We start from the raw sequence: 14,037 nt of genomic DNA, 5'->3' as shown, positions 1-14,037 counted from the left end.
ATTCATTCCCCGCAGTCTGGTGAACAGGAGCAGCGCTGGGGCCTCGGGCTGGCCCATGGCGTGGGTGTCTGTGGGGGACGGGGAGGCAGCCCTTACTGGCCGAGGCCGTGAGGCCACCTTTCTTGCAGAGGGGCTACTTCACCCCTCGCCTCGTGGCGAGCCGCCCAGCGCTAGGAGACTATGCCTGGCCTTGCTCCTTCCTCTCTGCAGGTACCATCGATCTCCAAGGCAGCCCCGCGCTCCCTCTGCATCCCAGGGCCACAGGGCAGGTACTGCCACCCCACTATGGTGAGCAATGGCGCAGGTACCACCACAGCCACCGAGGCTGACCATGGAACAGGTACCAAGGCTGCCGCCACGGCGGCGGGCGATGGCGCAGGTGCCACACGAACTGCCACGGTGGGGGGCGATGGCGCCGTGGCGGGGGCGGGATGGCGCGGGGTCCCGGCAGCCGCCATGGCGGGCGGCGCGGGGCGAGCGGCGGCTCACGGCGTAGCAGCGGGAGTGCGTCAGCGGCGAGGGGCGGGGAGGCCGCCGGGGGAGATGATATCAGGCGCCGGGCAGCAGGACCGGGCGAAGCCAGAGGTGAGCTGGGGACCGCCGTAAACGCTGCCAGGGAGCGCCGCCGCCGCCGCCGCCATCATCTCCATTCATCCCCGCCCCGCCGTCGCCGCCGCGGTAGGCTGCCCGGCCGGCTGAGGTGAGGCGCGGCGGGGCGTGAGGGGTAACCTGCTGAGGCGTCCCGCTTCCCCGCGTAGCCCAGCCGGGCCTGGCCGGGCGGGTGGGAGGACTCGGCGGCCGTCTGCAGAGGCCGGGGGAAGGGAAGCAGGCCCGGACCGCCGCGCCGGAGGGCGCGGGGCGTGCTGCCCAGCGGGAGGCAAGTGGGCGGGCCGCAGCGGCCGCTGCCCCGCGGCCCCTCGTCCGCGGCTGCGGCAGGCCCCGGCGCCAGGTATCCGCCAGCATCGCCGCCGCCACCCCCCGCGGGCGCCGCGCTCCCTCCCTTGGGCAGCGCCCGGCCCTCGCCGCCCTCCGCGGCCATCGCAGCGCCGGGCAGGCCGGCGTGGCCGCGCCGAGCCCGTCGCCGTGCGGGGCGCCGGGGCCGCGGGTGGGGGCCAGAGGGCGGAGGCGGCTCTGTCAGGCGGTGGGGCTGGCCGCCCCTCGCCCGGCCTCGCCTGGCCTGGCCTCCGCGGGCTGCGGGCCGGGGCTTGCGTGATGCCAAGTTTGGCGTGAGTTTTGGCCCAGGCCACTCCGTGTTGGCTAGGGCCAGCCATCTTTTGTGGGGGCATCTCTTGTAGCTTTGCAATTTATGTATTATAGCCATACATGTATATAAGATCTATCATATATACATACACCTTTACACAAATATATGAAAATAATAATTGCAATGCTACAACAGATGCCTCCTGCAAAAGATGGCTCTGTGTGTGCATATACATGCAGATACATGTCGATACACACACACACGCTCACACACACACTCACTCTCTCTTTTCTGTTTTCCTAGATGTGATGTGTGAGGATTTTTGAATTCCGTTTTGAGGTAGGGTTGATTCTTCCCTCTTAAAACAAGGGGAAACATCTTGCCCAAAGTATCTGTTGACGTAGCATTGCTATCCTGCTTATGGAGTGTTAAATCCAGCCTGAGAAAGTGGGTTACTCTGGGAGCTAGAGCAAAAGGTTTTAGTAGCATTAGTGGAAAACAAAATACACTAACTCACTGATTTTATGTATGTATTAATGTCCTATTTAGTGGAAACCATTAAAGAGTGATCTTTAAGCTCTTCTGGACTGTGGAGTTTTCAGTATTAATAATGAGAAATTTGGAAAACTAGACTGTGGTGTGGAGACACTGTCCAGCTGATACTTGTTTTTTTGTGTATGTGCGTGCAGGAGAGAGGAGGGAACTTTTTCTTCTTTCTGCTTAAGTGCAGATACTCATTTTGTAATGGTGTTGGGATGCACCATTGGTCATAGTCTGGTATCTAACCCACCAGTTTTTAAGGGGAGTAAGTATTGTGGCGGAGTGATCAGTATAATAAAATCAGTGCTGCTTCACTGGAGGACCTGTAAAAGATTGCTGCAGATCAGAGTGATCGTGGTCTCACTTCTCCTTCAAACTCTTCCTATAGGAACTGAGTGCATCTTCTCTCTGTTTCCTTAACCACACCGGCACCTTTCTTGTTTAATTGATCTTAATTAATCGATTTAGATAGTGAAGAACTTCTCGCTTCTTGTCTTAATGGTGGCTGGTAAGAAAACATTATAGCACATGTTTCATGAGGGAAAACATCAGGACAAAGTGCGGTTTGTACTAGAAGTGTTTAAATTCAAGTGTTGTTAACCTCAATGATCACCTCAATTTCAACACTGTTTTATGAATGAAAAGCTGCTGAGGACTCTGATGTATCAGACAGGTGTTTAAGTTGCTTCCCCATTCCCCTTCCCCCAATCTGATCTTACTTAGCATCTGCCCTGTATGGAAGCAAATGTTTCACAGTGCCTTTCTTTACTCTTGTGGAAGATGAGTAATTAAAATGGGATTCTGCTGTACTTTTCCAATATACTCTCTCCAGCAATGTGTGATCAAGACACACAGTACCAAGCCTTTTTGGAGTGTTTCATAACTAGCTCCTTTACAAAGAGGCATTACTCTGAGAAATGGCTTGGAAAGTACTCTTAATTTCTTCTGTATGCCTATTAAGGTAGATAATGTTTCTTCACTTTAATAATTAAAACCAGTTTTTTTGTGTGGAGTTTTTTTAATGCCTATTAGTATTGCAAAGATAACACAACTCAGAATGAACCTAAAACTCTCCGTACTTATCCAAACATCCTATCTGTGCAGGGTTGTTTAAATAGTTGTATTTGCATACCTTTAACAGTGCAGAATCTTTGCCAGTGAAAGATGGAGAAAGTTCACTTCGGTATTAAGGCTGACACTTACTAATGCTTTTGTTTTCACTTTTAAATGTAAAAAATGGAAATGTTTGATAGGAAATCACAAAAAGAAGAACATGGAATTTAGTGGTATTAGAGAAACTCATCAGAGTAGAAGAGCCCTTTACTTGCTTACATTCTTAGGTATAATGGGGTTGGTATCAATCTCTATCTCGTAATAACACTAGTAATAATTTAAAGGTGTTACCAATTATGTTTCTAAACTTCAAATACAAATACTGTTAGAGCTGAAGTAATGTGTACTTATGCTTATTTTCACATTGCTATTCCTTGAATATTTCTCTATGCAAGTTACTAGCTTCTCATTTCCTCACAGATAAATACCTTCCTCCAGACTCTCAAGGTTGTAACCTAGTCATCAAATTGTATCAGCTATACATTCCAGAAAGCCATAGTCATCCTTGGATCTGTGAAATGTGTTACTGCTATGGTAGAAGTGCACGCTTTTCTTTGGAACTGCTTTCATCAATGAATGTCTCTTGGGTAATCATTTTGTACATGGTTTAAAAACAAAAACCCTTCTTTGTACAATAGAAATGGGGTTTAAAAAAACCAAGCAAGCAAAATTCAGCTCTCCTCTCAAACTTTTGCTTCCAGCTGTTACAGTATGGATTAAACAATCCTGAGTGGAAAAGCTTGCTTCAATGTGTTTCCTCTACTGCGTTGTTTTAAATATGACTGAAATGCGGTATCTTGATAGCTCTTCTCTTCTGGCAGTTTTGTCTGCTATTGCTGACTTTTTCTGCATGTGACAGCATATATTTATTTAATTATTATAAATTTAGTTGGTGTTCTCCAGTGAGCCTGAAATTTCAAAGCAGCTTGTTAAATATCTCCCTAAAATATGTAAAAGAATCCTGTCCCAAAAGAGTGACAAGCTTTCAAATGTTCCCTAAAATCTCACTAAAATCAGTGAGAATTGTCAGGACTAACATAACTCTTTCTTTGTTTTCGAAGTTAACTGGAAAACCTACCAGTGTTTTAAATCATACATCTATATGTACTAAATGATTCCTTGAATTAAAAATCTAGGAAGATGCATCTGTCTGAATTGTATACCGAACTGTGTGTTGTGCAGCTATTCAAAATAGCATTTGAGATTTTTGATTTGTTTTCAAATCTGAGTTGTTACTCTCTTGGTCCTGTACTTTGTTTTGTAGTAAAATAACATCTTACGATTTTATTATTACTGTAGAACAGGGGACTTGTATTCACAGTGCCAGGGTCTCTCCCTTCTGCTTATGGTTAGAAGTTGTTTATGGGCCAGGATGAATGGAATTCACCGTTACCCTTTCTCCTAGGCTTCATCAAAACATGTAAAGTTAGAGTGGTTAAATAGGTTTCTTTAATTCTGTGGGTCACTGAAGAGGAAGCATAATTGGTAAAGGTGTGGTCTCTGTCCAGTCAGTAGCCCCTGAGGCAGTGCTAGAGGAATACACCCTTCCATTCGGAAGTTCGAGCATAGCAGTGGTTGTGAGCCGGCTGCTGCACCGGCCTTTCCCGAGCACTGAGTATCGATGAACTTTGGTATGCAGCGCTGCATTAGCCCTAACTGACTTTGTGCTTCTAGTACACCAGGTGTAAAAGCGTGAAGTGTGTTTAGGTTAACAAAGGTATTGCTAGAAGAACAATCTTTTATCTAGCTGTTTTGCAGGTGGCAAATCCTACAAATAGAAAGGCTTTCTAGCTTGAATAGCATTTCTCACAGCTGTTGTAGAACTAGGCAGCAATAATTGTAACTTTGGGGAATTTGAATGATTTGTGAGTTGATAATGATAAAATAGTTGGGGATGTTAACAATAACAATGTAAATGTTCTTACAGTGCAGCACAGACAACTTAAAAGGATTTTAAAATGTTGGAGTATTTTCTTTCTTGTGATACTGCAGCATTGAGAGTTTATGTTGTCAACCTTTACTCTGAAGCTGCAGAAAGGAGTTTTCTGAAGAAGCAGGAGGTAACAACCTGATTCCTGCAACTGAGGCTTAAAGCAGAACACTAACTTAGGGTTAGTATCATCAGTTAGCAGTGCTAGTACTGTTCCAGTTTTTTATACGGTACGGTATGGTGATATGTTCGGACGTATGATTAACTTGCTTATCTTTGTTCTAAACCCGCCCCTAACAAGCAAGTAATGTCTGTATTTCTAGAGAAGATCGGTTATTAAAGCTTTTGAGGCATTTTTTCAAAAATTCAAGTACATCCATAACAGGATAGCCTAAGTACTAGGAGGTGTAGCTTCGAAGTTTGAATCTTACAAACATGTATTACAGTGAGAAGCAGGGGAAATGCAGTGTATTCACAGAAGCATGTAAATTCTTAGAAGGATGTCAGGATGGCTGATGATGGAGATAAGGACAGGATGACACTAGGGAGGAGGTTGTGCATGAATTCCTTTCCACTATTAGAGACATTCTTGCTAACATTCTGAGACATAGAACTTCAGTCCTGTGGTAACATGTTTACTGATAGCTAGTGAATGCATGTTAACGAATGTTTTTTATAATGCAGCTGTGATAAGTTGAATTAAAAGAGCAGTGGCTAGACCCAAACAATGAACCATCTGCAAGCATCTGAAAGCAAAGGCAAATGCAGAGCTGCTCAGGAATGTGCTCTATCTGCTAAGGAGTTCGCTAAATATTGGTTCTGATGGCAGTAGATATGGACAGTGGGGAGAAGCGATTCATTTTGGGGAAAATAGTCTGCCCTGACCTACTGCTCATTTGTGTGATCCTGTTGGAAAGCTTAGAGAAGAGGGATGTAATTCAGTTGATGTCTGAACAGATTCTTGAGGGCTCTGAGCAATGAAATACTCTTTTGATGTTTTATTCTTCCTTAGTTTTGGGAACAGGACTTCTACCTAAACAAGAAATACCAGACCTTGCTACTTATTTTTTTCTTCTAGCTGGAACAGCCTGACTCTTTTCTAGCTTTAGTTATATTGATGCTAGGTTTGAATTTGTGTTTCTTGAATGCTTATTTTTGAGAGGATGGAGTTTACTTGTAGTTTTATAGTTCATATGTACCTTTTTTCCATCCTTCTGAAGATGGGATGAGGCAGACAAACATATTCACTGTGGAGTCCAGCTGTGAGCTAGATTGGGGTAGTCTGTCTGTGTGGCCTTTGTAAAGGAGAGGAGGTATTGGTGCTGTTTTGCATGGACGTATGGAAATGCTTACACCTACCACTGTATTTGTAAGAATGGTGTCTGTCACTTGGGATGGTAGCTTGAAATATCTCTTCACAAAATGCCTGGGCTCAGACTGACACTCAGTAATGACTTCCTCATCATGCCTGCAGCCCAAGCATGGTGTCTGCAAGTCCTGATTACTTCCTTTGAACATTGTTCTTGATGCCTGTGGTATTTATTCTTGTCATCTGACTTTCACCCTGCCTTTCACTTGAGAAAGGCAAGGTAAAGTTCCTTCTAGTTATCTGTGTCCCTAGCTCTTCTGATGTTCTTTGATCTTGCAACGCTACAGGCTTGGGGAAGAGTGGCTGGAAAGCTGCCCAGAGGAAAAGGACCTGGGGGTACTGGTTGACAGCCGGCTGAACATGAGCCGGCAGTGTGCTCAGGTGGCCAAGAAGGCCAACGGCATCCTGGCCTGTATCAGAAATAGTGTGGCCAGCAGGAGTAGGGAGGTGATCATGCCCCTGTACTGGGCACTGGTGAGGCCGCACCTCGAATACTGTGTTCAGTTTTGGGCCCCTCACTACAAGAAGGACATTGAGGTGCTGGAGCGTGTCCAGAGGAGGGCAACGAAGCTGGTGAAGGGCCTGGAGCACAAGTCTTACGAGGAGCGGCTGAGGGAACTGGGGTTGTTTAGCCTGGAGAAGAGGAGGCTGAGGGGAGACCTCATCGCGCTCTACAACTCCCTGAAAGGAGGTTGTAGCGAGGTGGGGGTTGGTCTCTTCTGCCAAGTAACTAGCGATAGGACAAGAGGAAATGGCCTCAAGTTGCGCCAAGGGAGATTTAGATTGAACATTAGGAGAAATTTCTTTACTGAAAGAGTGGTCAGGCCTTGGAACAGGCTGCCCAGGGAAGTGGTGGAGTCACCATCCCTGGAGGTATTTAAAAGACATGTAGATGAGGCCCTTAGGGACATGGTGTAGTGGGCATGGTGGTGTTGGGTTGACGGTTGGACACGATGATCTTAGAGGTCTTTTCCAACCTGTATGATTCTATGATTCTATGATTCTATGATTGCCCTGTTTTGGTAAGTCCACAAACTGCATTGCCTGTGAAGTTCATCATTTTGTTGTACATTGTAGCTTCAACTGTGTGCAGATGAAAGAATTTGTTACTGTAGGACACTGAGCGCAAATAGCGGGTAAAATTCAGAACTCGCTTTTATTGAACACCATATTTTTAACCATCTTCTGAAGATAATTGTAATAACGGTTGGAGATAGCTGCCTATTCCCTTTCTGGAGAAAATGCAATTCTTAATCTACAGTAAGATTTAAAATCTTACTGCTCCAAATATGTTATACTTACTGTGGTGCTGATTTCCGGATTGTGATCCTCAAGCTATTGTAAATGGCTGTAGGGCTATATAGTCAGACTCTTAAACTTCTCAATTCTGTGTTCTTGCTGGTCTACAAGAAAGTTTTAGGCTTGACTGACAGGGATCTGTTGTTGCAGTCTTGTTTATTTGCTTTCCTTGCTTCACTTCTGTGACTTTACTCCTACTCCTGGGAAGATCCCATGTTAATTTTTACTCCCCTTTCTGCATTTTCATTTGAATCACCCACAAAACCAATCCAATTGCTGCTTACTTAGCAGGTCTCCTGCTGCAAATGACTTTAAAACCAAAACAAAACCAACAAAAACACCTACAGATAATTTAAAAAAGGGAAAAAGAGCTTGAATACTACTTAACCCTTGAATTTCCTACAGCTCCTCTGCTGAAAGCCGTGACATCCACAGATGTCGTGTGACATACTTGCAGCTCAGGCAACTGTTTTAGTAACTTCTTGGATATGGGGGTATGATTGCAAAGCTTAATGACCTGCTGCTCACCGTAACCATGGTCACTGTCACACTTGAATTTGCATGTGGAATATTCTCGAAGCAGCCATAAAGAGAGTTGCTGTTGTTTGGCTGATGAGCAGTAACTCATTAGACTGTGCTAACATGTGCCTGCAATTGGCTGACCTAATCTGTGCAGCTTTGAAGTCTGGGGATAGGACAGCACAACCAAGCGTTTTAAAAATAGATGCAAATGCGTACATAGGGTTACTGCAACACCAGTCTCACTGTGGTGTTAGGTTAGTTACCTTAGGCTTGGTAGTCCACCAGCCGTCTAACCAGATTCAGTGGGGGTTTTGGTAAGTATGGTCAAGAGAAGAGCTTTCTTTATTGTCCTTAATCTCTGAAATTACTAGATGTATTTATGAGGTGGCCCTTCCAAACTGGAGGGGTAATGTTAGAGGAAGGTATTTCAAACCTTCACACTGAACAAGTCGCTAAGAAACATGGGTGCCAAGTGGGAGTAGGAGATGGTCTTCTGATAGCAAGTGGCAAAAAAAGCTGCAGAAGATCAAAGCGCAGGCATATCTTATCGCCTTGTTGAAGAGGTGCCTGGAGACGCAAGAGGCGAACCTAGGGACGCAAAGTTGTGGAAGATGAGCAGGGGCAGGAGCAGTATGGCTGGGTGTGTCCCAGGTGGCTGGCCAGCCATCTGAGGAGGGAGGCTGAGTGTGGGCTACAAGTGTTGAGCTATAGGAAGGCTTTTAAGATCTTTAAGAGCAGATGCTATGGGATATAAAGTGCAAGCGCAAAATTGGAGGGAGCTGAGGGTGGAGCTGGAGAGCTGCAAAACAGCTGCTCTAAACTGCTGAGGCATGGAAGGGAGAAAGAGCAGCGACCAGAGAGGAAAGGTGGGTCATTAGGGGTATCTGTGTGGGGATTGGTGTTATTTTTTAAGACCCTAAGCCAGTTTGTCTTGTGTAGTGAAGGGGAGACAAAGGAAAGTGGGAGATTAGAAAAAAGAGTGAGTCCTGAGTACAGGAGAGCTCAAATATATGTCAAAGAGGGGCGGATCCAGGAAGTAATAATCCCACTTAGTCCTATCTTTCTGTCTTCTAAATGTTAATTATTTTCAAACACAACTGGAATGGATTTCATTTTGTGTATGGGTATATTTACCTTGAATCTGGGAAGCTGAAAGGGAAGGCATGAAAGGTTTCTTTAAGAAAAACTCATTTTTCAGATTTATTAATTGTGTCTATTTTGAGTAATCTCAAACACAGAGTTTTAATTTAGTAAATCACTGGCACACTTTCCTTGTAGGAAACACTTGTGCATATTAATTTTCCAAAACTTTGTACTGAAGGTAGCGCTCTTTAAGAAACCAGATGATAAATGTGAGACTGTAGAAAAATATAAATAACAGGTTAGTAGTTTGCATACCTAAGAACTTAGTCTTTGATTAAATAGGCTACCTAATCAAATACCTAATTTTAATCACTTGAGAAAAATGCCAGTGGTGTTATGCAGGTGCTTAATCAGGCATATGCTTAAGACCCTTACCTACCTGAGGTGGGTTTGAGGGTGAAGTTGCATAATATATTCTCCTAATACTACTCTGTCACCTCAGTTTTGATAACTGGTAAGTTTGCTGTCCTGTTTTCATTAAAGCCATATAATTTTGTAGTGGTTAACAGAGTTCATGTTTTCTGCAAATCTAACCACCAGTTGATTAAAAGCCCTCTTTAGTGTTGTTGCTTATACTTCCATTAAGAGTATCTAGTTTTATGTTAGTACATTTTCGTGGCAGTTTAGTCTTTTAGAACGAAATGTTAATTTTTTTATTACGTGTTAGAACATCCTGGATATATTTAATTATAGAATGAACTTTTAGATACTTTTTTGAGACTGTATTTTGTTTTAATGAAGTTAATATACCTTTTTCAAACTTTAATTAATTTTTTTAATTGAAAAGAAATCATGTGCAAATACTTTTTCTTTTTTAACGTGGAGGGCTCTTTCCTTCCTTGTTCATGTTTCATTCGACAAGAGATTGTTTGAACCCAGTCGCATAGATCTTTCGACCATAATTCTTGCTGATCTCCACTGCAATTGTGTTTTATACCAGGACTGGGGAGTTTGGATCCTTTACATAAATTTCATAATTCTGTGTTATACAAGTAAATTGAAGTTAAATTGTGGTGGCTAATTAATGAACAGAAAGGATTGATTATTTTTGTTTGTTTATTTGCATTCAAATCAACAGCTTTGATTTGTGTCTCTGATAGAAAACCAGAGCTGCATAAGCTGCTTCAAGCAGATTACAGATAATGTGGTCAGCATATTAATCCAGCTCTTGGTGGATGTTGACAACAATTTCTAGACCACTGCCCTGTGTTTCCTTAAGAACTTTCTATTTGGGATTATATAGGGTATGAGTAGATGTTATTTGGGGCTTTTTGTTCATTTTTTTTTTGGGGGGGGGCGCATAGAAGACTTCTTTTTCCTTTCAGGAAAAAAATAAAACCCTAAACCAGAGCAAATTTATCTGAGTTGGTAAGAACTTGTATTTAAGATTGACGTGTCTGTATTCTCTAAAAATATGAAAAAAAGCCACACTGTAGGGAAATAGCATTTATATACCTCGGTTCTATAGTGCAGATAATGGTTTGAAGACCACTGAGGAATACACAAAAACAAGCTTTTTGAATTAAAACCTGAGAAAACCTACCTTTAAATATGTAGTTATTTGAGCAAGGAGGGTTTGAGTTGTCTATTCTATGTGGCAGATTAAATAGTGTATCATTGTTGATTTTTCAAGCCTGTATGGTTTTCAAGAAATCCTAATATATACTCTATTGTTTAAAAAACAACTTCCTTTTCCTAAAATGTCTTCCTCTTCCTGCAGTCGACACACATTACATTACAAATTAAAATAAATAGAGTTTTAAAAGAGATGAGGATTTTTTTTTAAAAAAAAAGCTTTGTTACAATAGTGGTCTAAATTGTTAATTGTGGGGCAGGTTTTTTCTACGTATTTCAAACTACAAGACTCATCATAAACCAGATAAGTACTCTCTATACGTATTTAAATGATTAATTATCTTAGCATAGGTTTAAAATTTACTTATTTTTATATTAGAAAAGGATGAACAACCTTTTTACTTATTTAAATGTTCCAGACTGTATTTGGATAGAAACAAGAAAAAGCAACATTTAAAAAGAACTCCTCCCAATTTAAAGTATTTGATGTTGAATAAAGAAGAAACAAAAGCAATGAAAATGTATTATGTATGTGACTGCTGGAAATCTAAGCCAAGAAACATTTATGAAATTACATAGTCTGTTAATAGAATTAGTGTTAGTAGAACTTAACAATTTTAGAAGTGGCAGATGTGATGCTTTTTTTTTGTAGTTGAAGCTAGAAGACTGAAAATACTACTTTTTAAAAGTTTTTATTTTTCTTTCAACTTTTATGTAGTTTCACAGCTTTCACCAAACCAGCAATTTGACATTGCAAGGTGGGAAACTAACATAGCAAAGCAGAAATGATGTTCCTGCTGCTCTGAGAAGATGATTGCTGGTTTGGTGCATCATCAGATCTGGTTCTGGAGCGTGGCTTGGGACTTCTGCAGTCCTGGCTTGGTGTTCTTTGGAACATCAGCAGCTAATGTATATATGGAGATATATATTTAGTTTGTCATTTATGTCTCTTCTCATGATGCTACCCCAGGTGTAGCTTATAGCTAGTCTGGGAGATCATGGTAGGGTTATATTTTTAAGATAAAGCTTGGTTCAAGGTGTGTGATGATTCATAAGGAATGCATGGCAGTCCTTGAGGAGTTCTGTGATCCAATACTTCAGCACTTGTTTAAATAGATTAAAGCTTAGGTCAGGCATTACTGCGGTTTAGTTTTCGTCCGAGTAGGCCAATACTTCATCACAGGACTGGACCTGATGCGTGTCCTGTGGGCTGGGGCTGGTATAGTTGTCCTGGTTTAGCAGAAAAGTAGTGCAGGTCTGTTCTCTAAACTTCAAATTTTAATGAAAAAAAAAAAACCCACCCTAATTAAATTATGATTATTTATTGTTAAACACAAATTTAACTCTGAAGATTGTTCACCTGCAATGCAGCTGTTGATTTAGTTTTGCACATATTTGTTATACCAGGCGTGTTTACCTGTCCCAGTTATTTTACGTTGAAAAGTCCTTGATGGATTGTTTGTGATTTTTTTTTTTTTTTAGGAAAATGAGCTGTGCAGTTAAGTTGTGCTGTGTAAGTAATTGTCTACTTCCAGTGCTTGTCAAGTTCTGATACAATCTGTGTTCAAGTATCTCATAATCTTGGTGAAGTATTTCTTGTACTGGGCTCTCTGAGGTAATGATTATTTGCATTTTGTAGATGAGGAGTTCAGGCAGATCAAGTAACTTGTCTGTGCTAGAGCTGGAAATTCGCCCTGATTCCTCTAAATCCTTGGCTGGCAGCCTGACCACTTAGACTTAAGTTTCCAAAGATAAAGGCACCCAAGAACAGTTTTAAGCTGTATTTAAGCCCTCTGGCATGCTGTAAGAAACAATATAGCTTTTGGCTTCTTATGTTTCTGCTATTTTGTGGCACTCAGTATTGAGGGTCTGCAAGGGGGTGAATAGATCTCTTGATTCCTGCTGAAATCCATGTGCAAGCTGAAAACTGCATGTACTGTGCATCTCTCCTTCGTGCACTTCTGCAACGTAATAGAGGTTATAAAGGTGCAGCTATAATTTATAATTTGCAATGTTGCCCACTTATTCTACGCTTAATTTTTTTTTAACCTTAATGCTTATAATAAAGGATTTTGTGAATAAGGAACTGCTTCAGTTGCACAGGAATATGTTCACTCATCCTGTTAAATGTGGTTTTTGTTGGTGTTCCTTGAATTGATGTCTGTTACCCTCTGGTGCTGCAGCTGTTCCTAAAAAAAGGACGTGCCATTTCTCCCGTAGTAGCTTGCATAATGTTCACAGGGGGGAAAGTCATACAATTCCACATTAAAGCAAATGTTGCTCATGCGAGTTTTACATGCAATCTTTAATACTATTATGTGAAATGATATCGTTATGAAGAGTGTAAGATTTATTTTCTTTCACTTGAAACGTGAAAAGCATAATTTGCCTAATTTAAAAAATAAAATAAATTTTATTCCCCCCCTCCAAACACACACCTCTAATATGCCTTTTGTACAAACAGTTGTGATGAATTTGGTTGCTTAAGGCTACATCGCATGTGCTCAGTCAACCTGACTGTTTGCTAACCAATTGGAGTGGTACCGCATGAGCAAAGCGCAGTCCCACAATGTGTGACGAGGATTTGACCTGACAGTTTTACAGTTGTGCAACACATGGAGGCTTAGAGCAACAAAAAGGGGCATGAGGGACTGCATGGCAGAGACCTGTTCCTGCTGCCTTTGCAGAGAAAAATATGTAATGCTCTTGTCAAGGAAAGCTGAAAAGCTATTTTCTCTTTCCCTTTTTCTCTCTCCTGCATTACTTGAGACTGGCTAGATATGGAGCCATCTGTATTTTTACTTTTTTAACAACGTTGACAAACCAATTGTATTTTTGTGAGGGAAATGTATTAATCTATTACTATTGGAAGCCATTTGGTTTGTCTTTGGTATGTTATTTTGCCTTTCAAAATGAAGATGCTTGCATTTTGGACTGTTGAACTACTTCTTCATGCTCTGCTATAGATTGGCATGGGACATTCTCCTTTCATCATCCGTTTAATGCTTTTAATGTAATTTGATAACTTTCTGTGTATAGTTACTGATTTCTTCAGGGATGTAGTGAACTTGTATGTTGTGAAGTATTTCTGATCTCATCAACACTGAGACAAAGTACACCACACAAGTGTTTGAGAGCTTGTCACTTTACATGTCTAATCTGTTGCACGGTAGAAATAATCAATGGTTATTTAGCAGGGATGCCGAGTAGGTTTTCTTTGGTTCAGTCTTGAAGATTGCTCTGTATCAGTCTTTTTCTGCACAACCCGTTCTCTGCAAATTATATAAGATGAAAAGTCAAAAGTGGCTAATATAAGTGAGTTGGGAGTGGATAAAATCAAAG

The 14,037-nt window shown here is 42.0% G+C and overlaps 1 protein-coding gene across 3 annotated transcripts in view; it reads left to right on the top strand.

Annotated features, from left to right (window-relative positions):
* Positions 1 to 456: 456 nt before the first annotated feature.
* The window catches only part of FAM169A (family with sequence similarity 169 member A), a 37,386-nt gene continuing 23,805 nt past the window's right edge, over positions 457 to 14,037 (top strand). Inside the window, exon 1 of one of the 3 annotated variants that reach the window (XM_075136854.1) lies at positions 457 to 585. In XM_075136854.1, coding sequence (XP_074992955.1) covers positions 457 to 585 — 129 coding nt within the window. Of the gene's footprint in view, positions 701 to 14,037 lie in introns of all 3 variants that reach the window. The other 2 variants (XM_075136855.1, XM_075136856.1) reach the window with 2 other exon arrangements.

Source organism: Calonectris borealis, chromosome Z (assembly GCF_964195595.1).
Source record: "Calonectris borealis chromosome Z, bCalBor7.hap1.2, whole genome shotgun sequence".
Taxonomy (NCBI): Eukaryota; Metazoa; Chordata; class Aves; order Procellariiformes; family Procellariidae; genus Calonectris; species Calonectris borealis.
This window is presented reverse-complemented; position numbering and strand designations above follow the sequence as displayed.